Raw genomic sequence first — 20,315 nt, forward strand, 5'->3', positions numbered from 1 at the left:
GAAGGTGGACGAGAAGAGGGCTGTGACGCACCATGAGTGGCTGCCTGTAGCGAAAGCTGGCGCACAGGCACGAGGGCACTCTCCTGGGCGCCGCAGGGACACGAGGACGCGGAGCTTCTCGGTCTTGGGGGTGAGTACCCGAAGATGAATGATCTAGTCTAGTCAGAGGGAGGTCCCTCTCTAATCCTCCAGTGGTGGTCAGCAGGCACTGAAATGCATGGCCTTCTACCCCCCAGCTCCCTGCCACGAAGACATGTTTATCAGAAAACAAATCCACAAAATGGCAACTCTCTGGGAGCATTTGGGTTGGGGAGTGCACTGTGGTGGGCAGGATGGGGGCAACAAGAGCAGGAGGCTCCGGATTCCTGTCAAATAGCCACAGACTGTCAGGGCCTCCCACCCTGACCTCCCGCTCTGCGGCACCCTGATGGGTAACGACATCTGTGGGTATCTGCACTCGGTGCCGCAGAAGGAGTCGGAAAGGGAAAGTGTGTCTTTATCAGTCACTACAGATGAGGCAGGAAGGTGGAGATTGCCGAGACCCAGCGCAAGCTCATTTTCCGTATCGAGAGCTCTTTTCAGAGCTGTTAGTGTCCCCAGCAAGCTGACGGGTGGGTGGGTATTATTCTCAAAGAGATGCTAGCAATTTTTTACCCACTAAAAAATCTCTAGACGATATGATTGGACTTGTGGAGGGAGGGATGGTACTCACTTTAGCTTTTATATTTTGTTCTATGCTCAGAACACAAAATGACTTGGTTTTCAGCTATGCTCCTGTCAAGGATCGTCTCCATAATTTACAAATAATTTCCCTTTCTCTCTTCCCACCTCTTAAAGGCAGGGAGCTGGTGTCTGCCTATCTTTCTTCCCTTTTTGCAGTCGTGCCTGCTGGTTTGGTAGTGAGAGGTCTCCTTACAGAGCAGAGCGAGCCAGAACAGATTCAAAGTGCGTCCTGCTGGGAGGTCAGAGCTCGGATCTAGTGCGCTTGAGAAACACCCCGGTAAACCCAATTCCAGGAGATTAAACCCCAGGGGTGGACAGTCCTTATAGGAAAAGTTGTATTTTTCTAATATTAACCTAATTTCAGCTCTTGACCTTAGCTAAAAATGGATAAAACTTATCAGGGGCTTCCTGATGAAACTGGGCCAGCCCTTATTAGGAAGCACGTCTGGGCGGCGCAGGGGAGCAGTGGAGAGGCCGGCGCCGGGCCTGTGCCGGCCAGGAGGGTGGACCCCGGCCCGGCTGCACAGGAAGCCCCTCTTCACGCTGCAGGGGATAATTACCACTTGAGGATGCCCCTCCATCACGGCGTGGCAGACCCGTTCCAGTGCCTCTTCATCCTGCATCAGTTCAAGCCGCTTTTCTGAAACGATCTGCGATGGAGTCTTCCCTTTACTCCGCCACAACTCCTCGAACACCTACAGGCCAGACGAGGGGGAGGGAGACAGCGGTGAATACTTGCGCTGCTCGCCAGGGCCAGGACAAGTAGAGCTGGGGGGCAGAGCAGATTCAGTGAGCTCCCAGCTGTGCGGGCCTGGCCCACGGGGCGCCGTCTCTCCTGATGCACCCGGGACGGAGCCGCTCGAGGGAGCACGCATGCGCACCGCGCACCTTCCCACGCGCAGCTGTCTCGCAGGACCGAGCAGAGACGGGGCCTGTGGAGCCAGCGGCTCCTTCCCGCTCGCTGACTCAGACCCCACGGCAGAGAGGGGCTGGAGGAGGTGTTCTCGAGACGATGATGACTCACAGGGCCCCTGCCGCCTGGACTCAGACAGCCAGGGGCAGCTCTGTCTCACGTCCACCAAATAAATGAATTGAGGTGATATTTTGTTGAAGGAGAGGGCGGCACAGGCTGGGGGAGGTAACCACTGCACTGAAATCAGAAGTCCAAGAAAAGTCAGCCTGCTGGGAATTATGATTGTAGGGGGCCAAGAAAGTGGCCCCATAATGAAGCTACAAAATGGAAAATAACTAAAAACATAAATCATAATCCACAGGGGCCTCTGCCATGCCGCATTTATCCCCCACTGGTGGAGCCAGGCCCAAATCTGGCTAGGATAATTAAGTTAATGGTGTATTTTTCTACTTAAAAAAAAAATAACAGCAATAACAAATCCCCAATCTTATCAAAGTACGGGAAAAAGGAATACATTTTTAAAGAAGGCATTTCCTAGGGTAGTTTTCCTCACTCCTCTTGTTTTTCTAGCGTAAGCTGGAAGGGGGGGGTGTGGGCTCCTCCTTTAGTCTCCTGTGGCGCCTGCTCCATCTCTGCCTGCAGTCAGTACCGAGCACGGAATGTTCCTTGTGAACATTCTGGCTGAGAACGGGCCAGCCAGGAGCCATTCCTCCCAGAAAAAGAGAGCTTGTCAATTATTAGCACATACAGCAAAACAAACGAAGGGGAAGATGCTTGGAATCTCAGTAGGGCTCAAAGTTTTCGCCGATCTGGATGGAAACAAACCACACGTATTTCTCATGGCTGTAACAGTCGGTGCCCCTTCAGCTCAGCTGTCAGAAGACCCACAGTGACTGTGGCCAAGAGAGGTCTTTGGTGGGCCCTCCTGTGAGCTACCCTGCAAGGCGCCCCTCCAGCTACACCGCACAGCCCTGGCTGCTTAGAGAAAACCTGTACCTGCTCTTAAAAAACACTGAATACATATGCCTTCAATCAGTTTTGCAACTATTTATTCAGTCAGAAAAGGGGTAAGACATTGAGGGAGAGGGCCACAAAAGCAGATAAGAACTTTCCCTGCCTTCAACAAACTTATTAATGGAGTGTCAGCAGCACAGGAATTGGAGCACAGAACAATCTGTAATGCAGATTATCCTCGGGGAGCTGCCAAAAGCAAGTCTGAAGAGTTTCTCTGACCCCTCTCCCTGATCTGTTTTTCTTCAATTGACTTAAAATTGTTAAAACACAGCTTCTAATTCTATGAGTAAATACATGTTAGGGGGACAGGATCACAATGGCAGAGTAAGATCCTGAACTTGCCTCCCCCCATAGACACACCAAAACTACAACTACACATGGAACCACCCTTGCTGACAACCACCTGAGACTAGCAGAACAGCTCTTCCACAACTAAAGATCTAAAGAAAAAGCCACACTGAGATGGGCAGGAGGGGCAGAGATGTGGTCTAGTCGGGACCCACATGCCTGGTGTGGCACTCCACGAGCAGGATGGATACCACAAATGCTGAGGTCCTCCCTGAGGTTCAGGCCCCACATCGGGCACCCCTGCCCTGTGGATCTGCACTGGGAAGATGAGCCCCTATCCCCATAATGTCTACCTTTAAAAATCAGCAGGGAGAGCAGGAGGGCTACAGGAGACAGAGACTCTCTCTTCAAGGGCAGGCACACAAACTCACTCTGACACCCAGCTCAGAGGTAGCAGTTTGAAAAGTGCTTGGGCCATACATGAAGGTGATTTATTGATTAATCTTAGGGTATGTGCCAGAGGCGTGTGGATCTGTGGGAACTTTCTTGGGCAAAGGAAGCACTGGTGGGCGCCATTTCTGACACTCTCCATCTACCTTGCTAGCACTGCTCAGCCACCCAGGTGTTCCCCTGCAGACCTACCCTGACTGCTCTGGTGGGCACTCCAAGCAGTTTCTGTGCACCACAGCTGGAGTAGCTGGGACTGGCACTCCCCCAAAGTGGCTCCTGTTCTGCTGCAGTGGGTGGACCTGGCTGCGCCCCCCCACACCCAGCATGCCTACAACAGTCGCAGTCACGCACTGCTGCCAGCTGGGCTGGGGGCCAGCCCTGCTCACCATTGTGCCTGCCACACTCATGGCCAAGCACAGCAAAATAGCACATGCAATTCACAGAGGGACCACCCCGGGAGCACTCGGTCCTAGTGACCAGGAAAGGCTGTGTTTCTGGGCTCCACAGCACACCTACATAAGGTCACTCCTTCAAGACTGGGAAATGTAGCTGATCTGCTTAATACGTAGAAACAAATACAGAGAGTTAGGCAAAATGAAGGGACAGAGGACTATGTTCCAAAGAAGAGAATAAGACAAAACTTAAAAAAAAAAAAAAAAGGACTTAACAAAATGGAGTTATGCAATCTACCTGATAAGGAGTTCTAAGTAACAGTCATAAAGATGCTTGCCAGACTTGGGAGAAGAGTGGATGAACACAGTGAGAACTACAACAAAGAGAAAATATGAAAAAGAACCAATCAGAGCTGAAGAATACAATAACTGAAATGAAAAATACAGGAGAAGGAATCAATAGCAAATTCACGGATGCAGAAGAATGGATCAGCATCTGGAAGACGGTAGTGGGACTCACCCAAGATGAATAGCAAAAAAGAAAAGCTAAAGAGAATCTTAAAAGCAGCAAATGGAAAGCAACTAGTTATGTACAAGGGAAACCCCATAAGACTATTAGCTGATTTTCCCACAGAAATCTTGCAGGCCAGAGGAGAATGGCATGATATATTCAAAGTGCCGAAAGGAAAAAACCTACAACCATGAATACCACCTGGCAAGATTATCATTCAGAACTGAAGGAGAGAGAGAGTTTCCCAGACAGAAAAGCTAAAGGAATTACTTACCACTAAACCAGCCTTACAAGAAACGTTACAGGGACGTTTTTAAGAGAAAAAGAAAAGGCCGCAACCAGATGTAAGAAAATTGTGAAAGAAAAAGATCTCTGATAAAAGCAAACATACAGTAAAGGTAGTATGAAGGTTAAAAGACAAAAGTAGTAAAATCAACTATATCTACAAAAACTAGTTAAGGAATACACAAAATAAAAAGATTTAAAATACGACATCAAAAGCATAATGGGAAGGGGAGGAAAAATGTAGTGCTTTTAAAATGTGTTTGAACTTAAGCGACTATCGACTTAAAACAGACTGCCATATACACAGGATATTATATTATGAAGCTCACAGTAACCATAAACCAAAGACCTATAATAGACACATGCAAAATAAAGAAAAAGAAATCCAAACAGAACACTAAGAGTCTTGTGGTTTCAAACCACGAGAGCAAGAGAAGACAGGAACAGAAGAACTACAAAAACAACCAGAAAACAATGAACAAAACGGCAGTAAGTACATACCTAACAATTACTTTAAATGTAAATGAATTAAATGCTCCATTCCAAAGATATAGGGTAGCTGAAGAGATAAAAAGAACAAGACCCCAAAATGCTGCCTTACAAGAGACGCATTTCACACATAAAGACAGACACACACTGAAAGTGAAGGGATGAAAAAAAGACAGTCTATGTAAACAGAAATGAAAAGAAAGCTGGGGTACCAATAATTATATCAGACAAAATAGATTTTTTCAGACAAAGACTGTAACAAGACTAAAGGGCACTTGACATAATGATAAAGGGATCAATCCAACAAGAGGACAGAACAATTATATCTATGTACCCAATACAGGAGGACCTAAATATACAAAGCAAATATTAACATAAAGGGAGCAATTTACAGTAATACATTTGGCCCTTGAGCAACATGGAAGTGAGGGGTGCTGATCTGCTGTGTAGTCAATAACCACATAGGACTTCTGACTCCCGCAAAACTTAAGTACTAACAGCCTACTCTAGACCAGAAACCTGATAATGTAAACAGTTGTTTAACACATATTTTGTAGTTATATATATATATAATATATATATAATATATAATATACTGTGTCCTTTCGATAAACTAGAAGAAAGAAAATGTTGTTAAGCATCTGCCTTCGGCTCAGGGCGTGATTCCGGCATTGTGGGATCGAGCCCCACATCAGGCTCCTCCGCTAGGAGCCTGCTTCTTCCTCTCCCACTCCCCCTGCTTGTGTTCCCTCTCTCGCTGGCTGTCTCTCTCTGTCAAATAAATAAAATCTTTAAAAAAAAAAAAGAAAATGTTATTGAAAATCATAAGAGAAATACATTACCGTACTTATCGATACTGTAAGTGAATGTTGTCTGTTCACAAGAATCATTCCTCAGTACCTACACATCAATATTGTCTTACACAAAATGCTGTTACATGTGTTACAACAAAAATGAAAAGACAATGTGAGAACAGTTGCATTTATTTACAAAATGAAAACTTTCTAATATATATTGAAAAAAAATATGTGTATAAATAGAACGGTGCACTTCAAACCTATATTGTTCAAGGGTCAGCTGTATAACACTAGTAGAGGACTATAACACCTCACTTACATCAGTGGACAGATCATCCAGACAGAAAATCAATAAGGAAACCGTGGTCTTAAATGACACACCAGACCAGATGGACTTAATAAACACAGAGCACGCCACCTCAAAACAGCAGAATACTTTTTTTTTTTTCTCAAGTCCACGTGGAACATTCTCCAGGAGAGATCACATGTTGGGCCACAAAACAGGTCTCAATAAATTTAAGAGGACTGAAATTCTATCAAGCATCTTTTCTGACCATAATGGTGTGAAACTAGGTATCGATTTCAAGAGAAAAACTGGAAAGCGCACAAACATGTGGAGGCTAAACAATGAATAAACAATGGGTCAACAAAGAAATCAAAGACAAAATTAAATAAAAATTCCTGAAACAAATGAAAATGGAAACACAGCATTCTAAAATCTATGGAATGCAGCACGAGCAAATGTTCTAAGAGGGACATTTACAGCAATACAGGCCTCCCTCAAGGAACAAGAAAAGTCTCAAACAATCTAACCTTACACCTAAAGAAACTAGAAAAAGAATAAACAATGCCCAAACTTAGTAGAAGGAAGGAAATAATAAAGATCAGAGTAGAAATAAAACAAATACACACACATGCACACGTGTGTGCGAAATCAAGAACTATCTCTTGGAAAAGATAAGGCAAATTGGCAAACTTTTAGTCAGATTCATCGAGAAAACAAGGGCTCCCAAATAAAACTAGAAATGAAAGAGAAGTTATAACTGATACCAGAGAAATACAAAAGATACTGTGAAAACTTATATGCCAACAAACTGAACTATCTAGAAATGGATAAATTCCTAGAAACATATAATCTTTCAAGACTGAATCAGGAAGAAACAGAAAGTCTGAACATACCATTTACTAATAATGAAATTGAATCAGTAATCAAAAATTTCCTAACAAATGAAAGTCCAGGCCTAGACAGCTTCATAGGTAAATTCTACCGAACACTGATTGATTGATTGATTGATTTGAGAGAGAGAGAGAGACAGAGAGACAGAGAGACAGAGAGTACACAGAGGGAGAGAGAGAAGCAGACTCCCTGCTGAGCAAGGAACCTGATGGAGGACTCGATCCCAGGACCTTGGGATCAAAACCTGAGTTGAAGGCAGACGCTTAACCAACTGAGCCACCCAGGCGCCCTCTACCAAACATTTAGAAAAGAGTTAATACCTATATTTCTTGAACAATTCTAAACAACTGAAGAGGAAGGAACACTTCCAAATTCACTGTACAAGACTAGCATTACCTTGATAACAAAACTGAGGACACTACAAAAAAAAAAAAATACCATAGGCCAATGTCTGTGATCAATAGATGCAAAAATCTTCAACAAAATATTAAGTTGAATTTAAAAATACATTAAAAGGATTATATGCCAGGATCAAGTAGGATTTATTCCAGGGATGCAAGGATAGTTCAACATCCACAAATGAACACGATACACTACATTAACAAAATGAGGATAAAAATCCTATGATAATCTCAAAAGATGCAGAAAAACTTTTCAACAAAACTCAAAATCCATTTATGATAAAGACTCACAACACACATTAACATAATGGAGGCCATATATGACAAGCCCACAGCCAACACACTCAACGATAAAAGCTGAAAGCTTTTCTCATAATATCAGGAACAAGACAAGGATGCCCACTCTTGCCACTATCTAATTCAACACAGTACCATAAATCCTAGCTTAGTCCTAGCAATCAGACAAGAAAAAGAAATAAAAGGTATCCAAATTGGTAGGGAGAAGTAAAACTGTCACTAATTGTAAATGACATGATACTATATAGAGAAGACCCTAGAGGCTTCACCAAAAAACTATTAGAATAAACAATTTCAGTTGCAGGATACAAAATTAATATACAGAAACTGGTTGTGTTTTATAATAATGAAATACCAGAAAGAGAATATCAAACATACCTAGGAATAAATGTTACCAAGGAGGTGAAAGACCAGTACTCTGAAAATAAGACACTGATGAAAGAAACTAAAGATGACACAAATAAATGGAATGAGATACTCCATGCTCATTGATTGGAAGAAATTATATTGTTAAAATGTTCATACTATCTAAAGCAATCTATAGATTCAGTACAATCCCTATCAAAATACCAATGTTATTTTTCATAGAATTAGAATAATCCTAAAATTTGTATGGAACCATGAAAGACCCTGAATAGCCAAAGTAAGCTTGAGAAAGAATAATAAAGCTGGAGGTGTCATGTTCCCTGACTTTGAACTATACTAAAAAGCTACAGTAATTAAAACAGTATGATATTGGCACAAAAACAGACACATAAGTGGAACAGAATACAGAGCTCAGAAATAAACCCACACTAATATAGTCAATTAATCTAGGACAGAGGAAGCAATAAATATAATGCAGAGAAGACATCTCTTCAATAAATGGTGTTGGAAAAACTGGACAGCTACAAGCAAAAGAATGAAACTGGACCTCTTTCTTACACCATACACAAAAATGAACTCAAAATCAATTAAAGACATAGCTATAAGACCAGAAACCATAAAACTCTGAAAAAAAATACTGGACGCTGGTCTTAGCAATGTTATTTTGGATTTGTCTCCTCAGGCAAGGGAAATGAAAGCAAAAATAAACAAATGGGACTATATCAAACTAAAAAGCTTTTGTACAGCAAAGGACACCATCAACAAAATGAAAAGACAACCTGCTAAATGGGCGAAGATATTTGCAAATAATGTATCTGATAGGGGATTAAAATCCAAAATATATAAAGAACTCCTACAACTCAACACCAAAAAACCCCCCCTAAGTAATCTAAAAAATGGGCATAGGACCCAAATACACATTTTGCCAAAGAAGATATACAGATGGCCAATAGGCACAAGAAAAGGTGCTCAACACATCACTAATCTTAAGGGAAATGCAAATCAAAACCACAATGAGATATCACCTTCTGTCAGAATGGCTAAGAAAAAAACACAAGAAACGAATGTTGGCAAGGATGTGGGGAAAAGGTAACCCTCGCGCACTGTTGGTAGGAATGTAAACTGGTGCAGCCACTGTGGAAAACAGTGTGGAGGTTCCTCAAAAAATTAAAAATAGAACTACCATATGATCCAGTATTCCCACTTCTGGCTATTTATCCAAAGAAAATGAAAATACCTATTCGAAAAGATATATACACCCCTATGTTCACTGCAACACCATTTGTAATAGCCAAGATACAGAAGCAACTCACGTGTCTATTGATGGATGGATAAAGATGTGGTGTATATACACAAAGGAATACTACTCAGCCATAAAAGAGAATAAAATCTTGCCACTTCTGACAACACAGACAGACCTCGAGGGTATGATGCTAAATGAAAGTCAGAAATAACAATGGCAGATGAGTTCATGTAAACTAGAAATCTAAAAACAAAACAGAAACTCCTGGATACAGAGAACAAAATGGTGGTTGTGGGGGTGGGGTGGGGAATATATGAAAGGGATTAAGAGGTATAAACTTACAGTTATAAAACAAATCACAGGGATTCAAAGTACAGCATAGTATAGTCAATTATACTGTAATAACTTTGGTAACAGATGGTAATTAGAGTTATGGTGATCATTTTATAATGTATATAAATGTTGAATCACTAAGTTGTCCACCTGAAATTAATACAATGCTGTGTCAACTATACTTCACTTTAAAAAAGTCAATATATATGTTCACCGTAGAAAATAAGGAAATATAGAAATGATAAAAAGAAATCACCTATATTTCCCATTACTTCAAGATAACAAATGTCTTTTGGTGTTTTTCCTTCCCATATTTTTCTTTCTTTTGTAACACAGTTGCAATTATAACATATGGACAGTTTGTGTCACTTATTACAGACGTAATTTTGTGTATTAATAAAATATCCACCAGTGTATGTATCATAACGTAATTAAATTATCCCTCTGGTAGGCATTTTGACTTTGATCAGTGTTTATTTTGTTCCTCTGCACAGTCTCCTAAAAAAAGTGCATAAAGAGTGTCCAACATTCAGGGAGAGAATGTGGAGATCTCAAGAGGGACCCAGATCTCTGGCTCAAAATGGAAATCACCTGTGAGGACTTGCTTACAAAGAGTCCATGCAGCAACTCTTCACAGGAAAACGGGGTGGGAAGCTCGGCAGACACGACGGTCCCTGCGGCCCAGGCCTGGAAGCAGGCACGCCTGGCAAACGCAGGAGGTCGCTCCTGGGCCTGCACGACTTCTCCTGGCCCGCGACAGCCACCCTGGCAGAAAGCACCGAGCGGACCTGCGCAGGCGGCCCACGGGGTCAGCCTTTGCCTGGCACCTAATTCAGTGGGAGCCGACCAGCTCAAACGCTGGCTGGATTTGCCTGAGCCAAAAGCACCAGAATAGAGCAGTGTGAGGCAGCCTGGGGATCAGCGCCAAGCCACACCATTCAGGGGGACAGGCAGGACAATGCGAGGATGGATACTTTTAACTGCAGAGAGCTGGCTGCTCCCTGAGAAAGTAGGGCGGGGGTACAGAGGAGTGGCGCTCGAGAAACACTTCAGCAGCCTCCGGGAACACATGGGAGCCGTGTGCCTGGCGTGCTCTCTACTCCCAGTTAGAACACGTCAGCTCATTATTAACTTCCCCAATGAGACAAGTGGCCACCGCAGCCCAGCCCCAGGCCCCTGGGCCGACGCAGTAGACTCCTGTGCCTGTTTGTTTCGGACCCAGGCTGCGCACTCCTGGCTGAAGCCCAGCAGGGTGGGAGCCACCGAAGGGGCGGCCCGCCTCCAGGCCAGACTCTGCAGGGCTCCCCACCCTCTTGCAGCAAACATAATGGGCTCTGTGGTCAGCAGCCTCACGCTGCAGCATAAATCCTCAGTTCTTGTCTGTGTTTAACCGCCACCCTGGGAAGTGCTATCTAAGTGCAACTGTGTCCGGCTAGGCGTGCGGCTCCCAGGCCCTGCTCCTGCCCACCCAAGACCAACCTCCGCAACAAGGGATCCCGAGGGTAGTGCGGGCCACCTGTGGTAAACGGCCACTGAGAGCACGGGGTCAGGTGAGCTGGGAACCCCCAATCACACACTGACCAGGGAGCCAGCTCTGACACACGGGGCAGAAACTCGGCCTTCAGTTCCCTGGGGACCGAATTCACACACCCTTTCAACTACTACCCGACTGTTTCTCTAGCTAGTGCTATTTTTAAAGTATCTGGAAGGAAGGATGGAAGGAAAGCTGGCAGGCCCCTCACCTGTCCAGGCGTTTCCAGAGTCAGAGTGTGGAGGAAAGGCCTGTTCAAGGGAGAAGGCAGGAAGGGGGCCGTGACAGTTAGAGAAAAGAGGGGTCCCTTCTGCTCAAAGGCAAGTACTGTGAAAGGTCATTCTTCTACAAAGGCACAAACAACAACCCAAGCCCCCGAGAGAAGCAGGACACAGTAAAATGTACACAGAACTGAAGCACTAAAAGGGAGAAGACATCAAATCATTTGTAACCGTTTTACTGCAGGACATATAACATTTTCTACATTAAAAGGGTTTGGTGATTTCTCTTTAAAGCAGACCCCAAAGTAGACAAGAGGAAATGGGTTAAATGGCACAGCTACATGTTAAAATTCAATTTCCATCTCTACAGAACCCCAAGCCAGCTTGGTTCCACTAGAAATGCTACCCGGGCCATCCCCAGGAGACAGTGGGTCACCCACGCCTATTTCAGGCACGCACAAACGGGACACAGCCACATTCTGCACAACCGCCCAGCACCCAGGGCCTCCGAGTCACAAGACGCTCTGGATCCTGGGATGCTATCTGTGGGGACTGTGACTCTGATGGCCCTCTCGGTGGGGGGGCGGGGCGGTGGGGGCGGGAGATGGCGCTGTTACCCGCGACTTCAACAGGCAGCACCAGATCCCGTGATGGGAATCTAGATGATTTTGTCTACGGTTACCAGGAGGCTGCTCATGACGAGAAATCATCTCTCTTTCCGTTTCCGAAAAATAGGGGTGCTTCATGACAGCAACCTCTCAACTCCCTTGGCCCCTGGGGTGCCAAAGTGTTGAGGTTCGTAAATCTCAGAAATGCGGCCAGAACACCTGTGAGGAAGGTGCAGTGAAAGGTGTCAGGGACGAGATAATGGCTGACGACCTCAGGGAGAGAGATGGATTAATAATAAATTAGACATAAAGTGGGACAATCTTCGGAATTCAGAATGTTCTAAGGACAGGATGATTCTTTCTACCAATCTTTCATCTTTAGGAGTCAGTGACTTGGTCAACTTTTTTCCTCATTTCGTGGTCATCTAATCACTACTGGAACCTCTTCCAGTTCTGTCAGAGAGAAACACAATAAGGAGTGGCAACAGAGAATCTTTCTGCTCTGCTTGAGTGCCCTCCAGCTCACAGGGTTTCTCAAACCCAAGGCCTTCCTGGATTCTTCGGTTAAATTCCGGAAAAATTAATCGTAACATTTTTCTTTAAGAAGCGTGTAAGAGTAAGACACAAAAAGATGCTCCGTGTAGTTAGTCCGCAGGGAAATGCAAGTCAAGCCGCCAGTGAGCTATGGCTTCACACCTACTAGGATGAATATAATCAAAAAGACAGACAAGTGCTGGCGAGGACACGGAGAAACTGGAACCCTCATACGTTGCTGGCAGGAATGTTAGTGGTACAGCCAGTTTGGAAAATAGGCAGCTCCTCAAAATGTTCAATGTACAACTACCATGTGATTCAGAAATTCCATTCTTGCAGGTCTATACCCAAGAAACTTGAAAACATACACGCTCAAACCAAAACATCTGAACACAAATGTTCAAAGCAGCATGTTTGTAAGAGCCAAAAACTAGAAACAACTCCAATGTCCATTTATTGATGAAGGGAGAGGCAAGATGTGGCATATTCTTACAATGGAACATTCTTTAGCCTTAAAAAGAAATGAAATACTGGCACATGCTATAACATAGATGGATTTTGAAAGTACCATGTTAAGTACAAGAAGCCAGACAAAAAAAGGCTACATAAGTCCACTTACATTCAATGTTCAGAACAGGCAGACCCACAGAGACAGAAAGTAGCTTAGTGGTAACCTAGGGCAAGGAGTTAGTGGGGAGTGACTGCTAGTGGTTTGTTTTTGATGTGATGAGAATGTTCTGGAATTAGATCGTGTTGATGGCTACACAGTTGTGTGAATATACTAAAAACCAATGAACTGTCCACTTCATAAAGAAATAAACTACAAAAAAGTACTATAACCTCTTACTTTCGAAAGTCTTTATTTCTCTAACCTCATGTCTGCCCATCCCCTCAATCTATCCTTGTAACGGCACATGTGTGTGGAAAGACACCTGGAATGGTATTCACCCAGCATTAATGGTACTTATTTCAAGGTGGCAGAATCTGAATATCTTTGTATTTTTCTGCATTAAATTCTTTGTAATGAACAAATACCTTTCTTTTTCCACCAGAAAATCAGTAAGTGATTTTCGTAGAAACAGAAAACAAAGTAGAAATAAAAAAAAAACACAAAAAAACCCCAAGGCAATAATATATAGAGGAGATTCCCTCATGTCAGCATACATTTAACACCTTTCTAATCAGACTTTTATTTTAGTTTGATTACCTCACAGCAGCCAGGATTCACCCCACTTCCTTTAAACATGCTGGAAGTTGACAGAATCCAAAGGTGTCCCTATCTATATCTGAACCAGCTATCAGCATCTTCCAGCATTTTCCATTTCTTCCCATTGAACCAATCCTATTCACTGTACGAGGTTTCCTTCCTCTCTCACTCCTTCCTCCCTTCCTTCCCTCTTTCCCTGCTTCCCCTGGTCTGGTGGGGCAGGATGAGTGAGAAGGGGAATTTTTTTTTCCCTCTTTCATTTCAAATGCTACAATTCATCTGTTCTTACATATACACAGAGTTTTTTCCTGCCCTCAGGCCATCTAATCTTTCTGCTACTGCTGAGCACTGTCATAAACATTTGTATTCTTCTGACATCCAAGCAACCAAAATCCTTTCCTACACGTGCCGAGGTCCCTGCAGTCGACAGCCTCACTGGGTGGCGGGTAAACAGAACCTTTATCAGTTCTATCTCCAGCTGCCCTGCACAGAGCTGGGTGGGAGCTCCAGAGTGCCTTATAATTAGCCCAAAGCAGCTGCTGTTCCGAAGCCTCACTTTGTACCTGCCACTACTGCCGACGTGTATAAATATTAAATGCAAAAGGCACCATTAGAGTCACATTAAGCTCCTGGCTGAAGCATTGATGGTTTCAATACCCAAAGTTGAGATCAGGCTGCTGCCCTGGTGTTCTTTATCTTTCTGGGAACTTACTTGTAAGAGTTTTCTGGATTCCAGGAATCTTTCACGCACCTACGACTGTCAGGAGGAGGGCAGATGAAGCAGAGGCCACCCGTGATGCTGGTGCTGTTTTCCCCGCTTACATACACAGGGCATGTGTATACAATTGCATCTGCTGAACGACAGGCAGGGTGTCTGACCTCATCCTCCTTGCCGGAAGACTGAATTTTGGGGGGGCGATCAGGGAGAGAAGACCACTAAGCCCCTAGTACTGGCTGGGCAGCTGCGGTGGACTGGGAAGGACCAGAGGGGTTGGGAGCAGTGCCGAAGCCGCCCCCCAGCCTTGGCCTTGCGGGGCGCGGGGGCCGTGCACACGCTCTGAAGCCCCCCCCAGGCCGCAGTCCCGCCTTTCCCAGAAACAAACGTCTGGAAAATGTTCCAGGCAAAACCAAACAGTAACTATTCCCCCTGGTTAGGCAAAGATGAGACGCGTATTACCTACAGCGCACATGCTAGCTTTTTTTTTCCCCTTTGCTAAATGAAATGTTTCTACCTTTTCAGTATAAAAACAGCACTTACAAGCATTTAATACTTCAATTATGAAATTCACTTAGTGATGGCATTTGGCATAAAACATTTATTGGGATCGCAGAGCATTCCGAAACTTGAGGAAGCGTAGACATACCTGTTTCGCTGCTGATGAAGAGATGGCTTTTCGGTCCAGCAGGCTGAGCAGTTCCGCGAGTGCAGTAGGTGTGACAGGACTAGCAGCCCCAAAAGGAGAGAAAATCGATTTACAGTTCCCACTGTCAGCATACCCAGTTATGGTTTCTCAGAAGCAAAGCACTTGATTTCGTAGGTTTAAATAATTAAACCCACACCCAGGAATGGAAATAACATGCCAATTGGGCTCTATTTTATTTATTTATTTTGTATTTTAGGATATAACAAATTTCGGTGACTAGTGTTGTTTTTCTTTATTTTACTACTCAACAATAATGGCTGTTTGGCAGAAGTTGTAGCAACAGACAACTGCTCAGTTTAATTAGTCAAAAAAAGGAGTGGCTGCAAAATTCATGAACCATGACAAGAAAAAAAAAAAAACCAAAACAAAACAACCCAGTAATTAAATATTTTCAACTGCAAGATCAGCCTAAAAATTACTTCAAACAAAAGAGCTAACAAAGCTACTTTTCTGAGTGTTTTTATGCAAATATAAGTTCTTTGTAATTGTGAGAGCTTTTCTTTAAGGGAACTCTTGCTGACTGCCCTCCATGTCCTTAACTGTCCTTACAGGCATCCGCACAGACACTGTTCTCCTCTCCAGACTCACAGAAGGGCCCAGAATCCATCATATCCATACTTTTAGGATGTGACTTATTTGTCAAGATCCCATGATAAAAAAAAAAAAGGCCAAGGAGCAACCAAGCCCATAGAGTGTCATCAATTCACATTAGGGGGTAGGAGTGTGTGGGAGGTTGGCGGGAGTGCCAAGATTAGTGAAAAGACAACACCGAATTACACACTATTTCTTTAAAATATGTGATTTTGCTACTTTTAAACACATAGTAACTAGGTTAATAAAACGCTGCTTATCATTAGGGGACTAGTTTTAAATCGGAACGACATGAATAGCACATTAGTGTGAATGAAAGCTTCTGAAATGTTTAATGCCAAGTGAAAACACCTTCTGTTTATGTCTTAGTTCTCATCAATCACAATTAATTTCTTGTAAACTCTTAGATAATAAAAAGGAAACTGCCACGGAACCCCCACCCAGTTCCCATGAATTCCAAACCCAGTTAGTACAAGTTCACCAGCTCTGACTTACTGGACTCTGGTACGGTGAAGCCTCATTAGGGCTATTCATTCGAAGCAGCTGACACACGGAGGCAGACCATCATCCTTAAACACTTATTTATCCCAAAGTATGGATACAAGGTAATTCCAAGTTTGGAGACTAAGTTTGGAGACTATCTGGTGTTAAGTTGGCATCTGGAACACCTGTGAACCACCCTGATTAAATCTCAACAGGAAGGGGCACCTGGGTGGCACAGCGGTTAAGCGTCTGCCTTCGGCTCAGGGCGTGATCCCAGTGTTCTGGGATCGAGCCCCACATCAGGCTCTTCTGCTAGGAGCCTGCTTCTTCCTCTCCCACTCCCCCTGCTTGTGTTCCCTCTCTCGCTGGCTGTCTCTCTCTGTCGAATAAATAAATAAAATCTTAAAAAAAAAAGAAAAAGAAAAAGAAAAAGAAAAAAAAAATCTCAACAGGAAGAGGGGCAGAGAGCTGAAATAAACCGATAAACCCCTTTTCCTACCTTCCACCTTACTGACAAGTAATAAAGAATCAGGTTGTCTGAAAAACACGGGTTCCTTGGGTGCTCTACAATCCTAGAAAATACAGTGGCTAATTAGAGTGTAGACAGTATGTAGAACCCATAATAAGCCCTGATGTTGAACCAGATTTCTAGAGCATGCAGAAAAGAAAAGGTCTCTTCTCCCACACGAGTTGCTATCAGGGACATGGAGATAGAGAACAGAAATAGAACACAACATAACTAAAAATACTTTGCCTTTCATCTAAGGACCTTAATTCATTAGTTAGGTCATAAAGGTACACTATAAAATATTTCCACTGACCTAACAGCACTGGGAGATTTCTCACTCACCTTTCTGTACCCACAAATGCTTGACACATAGTAATATTTGTGTCACAGAACTCTTCCCACCAACAGGGAGAGCTATCTGGTATACCGCATACATTAATTCCAGATACGCCAGGCTAACCTTGAGTGAGACAATGACAAAGATCAGTACCCGTCAGGCTGACGGCAGAAGACCCCCACTCATCAGTTAAATAAATAAACCATCAGATCAGCAACATAATAGCAGCAGAAGCCCAAGCTACTGATTTGCTGCTGTCAGATAATGCTGGCTTCTGGACAGTGAATGTGTCTCCGCTAAAGAAGAATCTGACATTGAAAGGCTTAAGCTTTGTGTGCCAGCCAACAATCCCCTGAGGCCTGCATATGTACAGAGGGATCCTTCCCATCTGCCAACTTCCTCCAGGCCCCTAGAGCTCTTTTGGGATCACGACTCCATCCCCAGCTTGCATTCTGGGCATAGACACTCCGCCACCTCTACAACCACACTCCCCCAGCCCCCTCCCCTCATCTGCGAAATGTGCAGCCCACCTCCATCCCCACGCTCATCTCAGGCCCAAAGGCCACCTTCTCTGCTCCCGTTCTAGTGGGACACAGAAAGCTCCTGGAGGAAGACAGAGGGACCTGGACACCCCGGTGGCTCTTGCTGCTCAATAATCCTTGTGTTCATCTCGACGGGTTTCCCTGCACTCCTACTGGGTGCCCCAACCCAAGTGCCTGCTCCAGAGAGTCTCCTTCCCCCTTCCCTTCTTGGCACCTACCCTCACCTCTCACTTCATAAGGTCATCAGCTGATGCAAGACTCAGAATTTTCTGTCGTGTCCTCTTCCTCCTGGTTCCACCGAACAAACCCCTCGACTCATGCTTTTAATCCCATTACTTTCCACTCTTAGGGATCCCACTTGCATGTTTGTTTCCTCTCTCCTGGGGCTTTAATCACGCACCTTCACAAATGCTCAGACCGTCCCTATCTTGAAAATGTCTGCAAGTGATCTCGGAGTCACTTGCTTCTGCCTGGGTTCTTACCATACCTTTACCAATAAACATCCGGCATGAGGGGCTACTATCTACCCTGGTAAGCACAGCCATGTGGATACTAATCCTAGCACTCTGCAGAAGCTCTTCTCTTAAAAAAAAAAAATCACATCTCCTTTGTGTGTTGCCAAGCATGACGGCTTTCCCTCATTCTGCTGTCCCCCAATTCTGGGCTACGTTTAAAGCCCCTTGCGAATACCCCTTCTCCTGCAACCTCTGCATTCTCTTCCTTTTCCTTAATTGTCTCTCGTGCACTCCTAGCCTGCTAATGAGGAGTGGCCAGGGCTCTTTTCCATATGGTTTTCTGTCTCCACCTCAGGCTGGCAGACGAAGAAGGCCCATCTGTTCCCAAGACTGCTGCTGCTTCTTCAGGGCTCAGTTCTCTCTACCACTGGACTCAATGACCTCTCACCAAACGTGTTCTAAACTAGGGGTCAGCAAACTTCTTCCGGGAAGTGCCAGAACACACATATTTAGGGCTCCGTGGGCCATACATGGTCTCTATCACATACTCTTTGTTTTGCTTGATGAGGTAATAACCCCTGTTCGCACATGGGGCTCCGACCCCTGCAGCCCCACTCTTGGATGCTATCGCACACGTCCCACTGCTGCACTTCTCTTCCCTCCCCGTCAGGCCCTCTTGGCTCGAAAGCCTGCCCTGGTTTGCAAGTGCTTCAGGAGCCACGGCCCATGGCTGACCTGGAAGGCTGGAGCACTTGACTGGACTGGACAACTGGACGGCGGCACCTGCCTGATTTCACTGTGAAGCGCTTGCTCAGGGTATCTGTAATTCCCATGTTCTTAACTAAATCAAACCTGTTATTAATAGCAACTTAGGAGTTAACAGAAAAACAACTTTCAAAGCAATATGCTCAAAATAATTAAAAAGTGGAGTTCAACAAGAGCTCTTCTGGTTGGACCCTTTAGACACCAGTCTTCTGACAGGTCTTTAGAGATGAATGCTAATTTGCAAAACCAGTTCTTGCCAACTTGACCTCCAGAGTGTTCCCTGCCTGGTGTCATCATACGACACTGCTCGCTCCCCAGCTACTGCCGGCCTGAGCTTTGGAGAAGTGCGCCCCAGCAGCTGAGGTTGTTCGTTAATCACTGTTTGTTCGAGGTGAGGCTGGCGTATCCAGTGCCGCTAACACTGGTTCTTTGAACTGTGGGGGAGAGAGGGGCTACAGCTTGCTTTTGGATGCTCAGTCCTTGCTCTGCATAGATTGTGTAACAGAACTGTTGCTTAGCTCCCCCTTTACCTGCTTTTGGAACAACTCCATAGAGGTGTATTTGGAACTGGTTACCCTTTGGGTTCTTAAAACTCCAGTGCTTATGAATTGTTTGGGTAAACACAGGGGCTCCAAGGTCACTCCACGAGCTCATTTACCAACCCCGGCGCCTTTAGCAGCTGCCAACGTGGTTGCTGCGCAAACCCCTAGTTTCAGACCGACACAGAAAGAAGCTGGCCTGAAAGTCAGGGGACTTGGCTATCAGTCTCAGCAGTTACACAGCCTGAGGTTTGTCACCTTACCGCTCAGGGCCTCGATGTCCTTGTCTGCTCAAGGACAGAGCTGAACCAGAAGTTATCTAAGGTCTCTGCCAGGACTAAAATTCAGCGACTCTAGGCCAACCACAGTCCAACACAGCCAACGACATGGAAAACCAGAAATTTAAAGATCAGATTTATAACTCCTCTGAAAGCTCAAACCACATCTTGGAGCCTTCCTGGCTTCTTCTGGCTGACAGGCACGTCCCTCTTCTCTGCTCCCCTGTACTGTATATAGTTCTAAAACAGAAGCACCGCTTTCTGCCTCGGAGTCCAATGCTGCCACACGAGTCCAGTCCTCCGAGATGCGAGCTCCTTGAGGGCCGGGGTGGGGGCCGCCTCCTCTAAGCACGTACCCTGCAGAGTGGCACTCTGCTGCTTGTCGGATTCACGGCTAACCTCCCCGGTGACCCTCCACATCCTCATATTCCAGGCCTGCGTCAGTCAGTCAGCGGTGCTTTCCTGCAGTCTTCCACTCTCCCCTCTCCAAGCTATGCTCCTCCTCCGTCTAAGAACGCGCAGTGCGTTGCCATTCCCACCCTTGGCTCTCTGCAGGTGTCGCCCAGACCTCTGCCTCACCAACTCCTATCCATTCCTTAAGGCTTTGGTACAG

General features: G+C 44.9%; 1 protein-coding gene across 3 annotated transcripts in view; it reads right to left on the reverse strand.

Annotated features, from left to right (window-relative positions):
• Nucleotides 1-20,315, reverse strand: part of GATB (glutamyl-tRNA amidotransferase subunit B) — a 91,433-nt gene that overhangs the window by 2,849 nt on the left and 68,269 nt on the right. For 2 of the 3 annotated variants that reach the window (XM_045798838.2, XM_045798837.2), the window contains 2 exons: nt 15,145-15,223; nt 1,284-1,418 (listed from right to left, as the gene is read on the reverse strand). In XM_045798838.2, coding sequence (XP_045654794.1) covers nt 1,284-1,418; nt 15,145-15,223 — 214 coding nt within the window. Of the gene's footprint in view, nt 1-1,283; nt 1,419-14,492; nt 14,635-15,144; nt 15,224-20,315 lie in introns of those variants that run through there. The other variant, XR_015726506.1, reaches the window with a different exon arrangement.

The sequence above is a fragment of the Ursus americanus genome, chromosome 13 (assembly GCF_024610735.1).
Source record: "Ursus americanus isolate L20-20 chromosome 13, mUrsAme1.1.p, whole genome shotgun sequence".
NCBI classification, from domain to species: Eukaryota; Metazoa; Chordata; class Mammalia; order Carnivora; family Ursidae; genus Ursus; species Ursus americanus.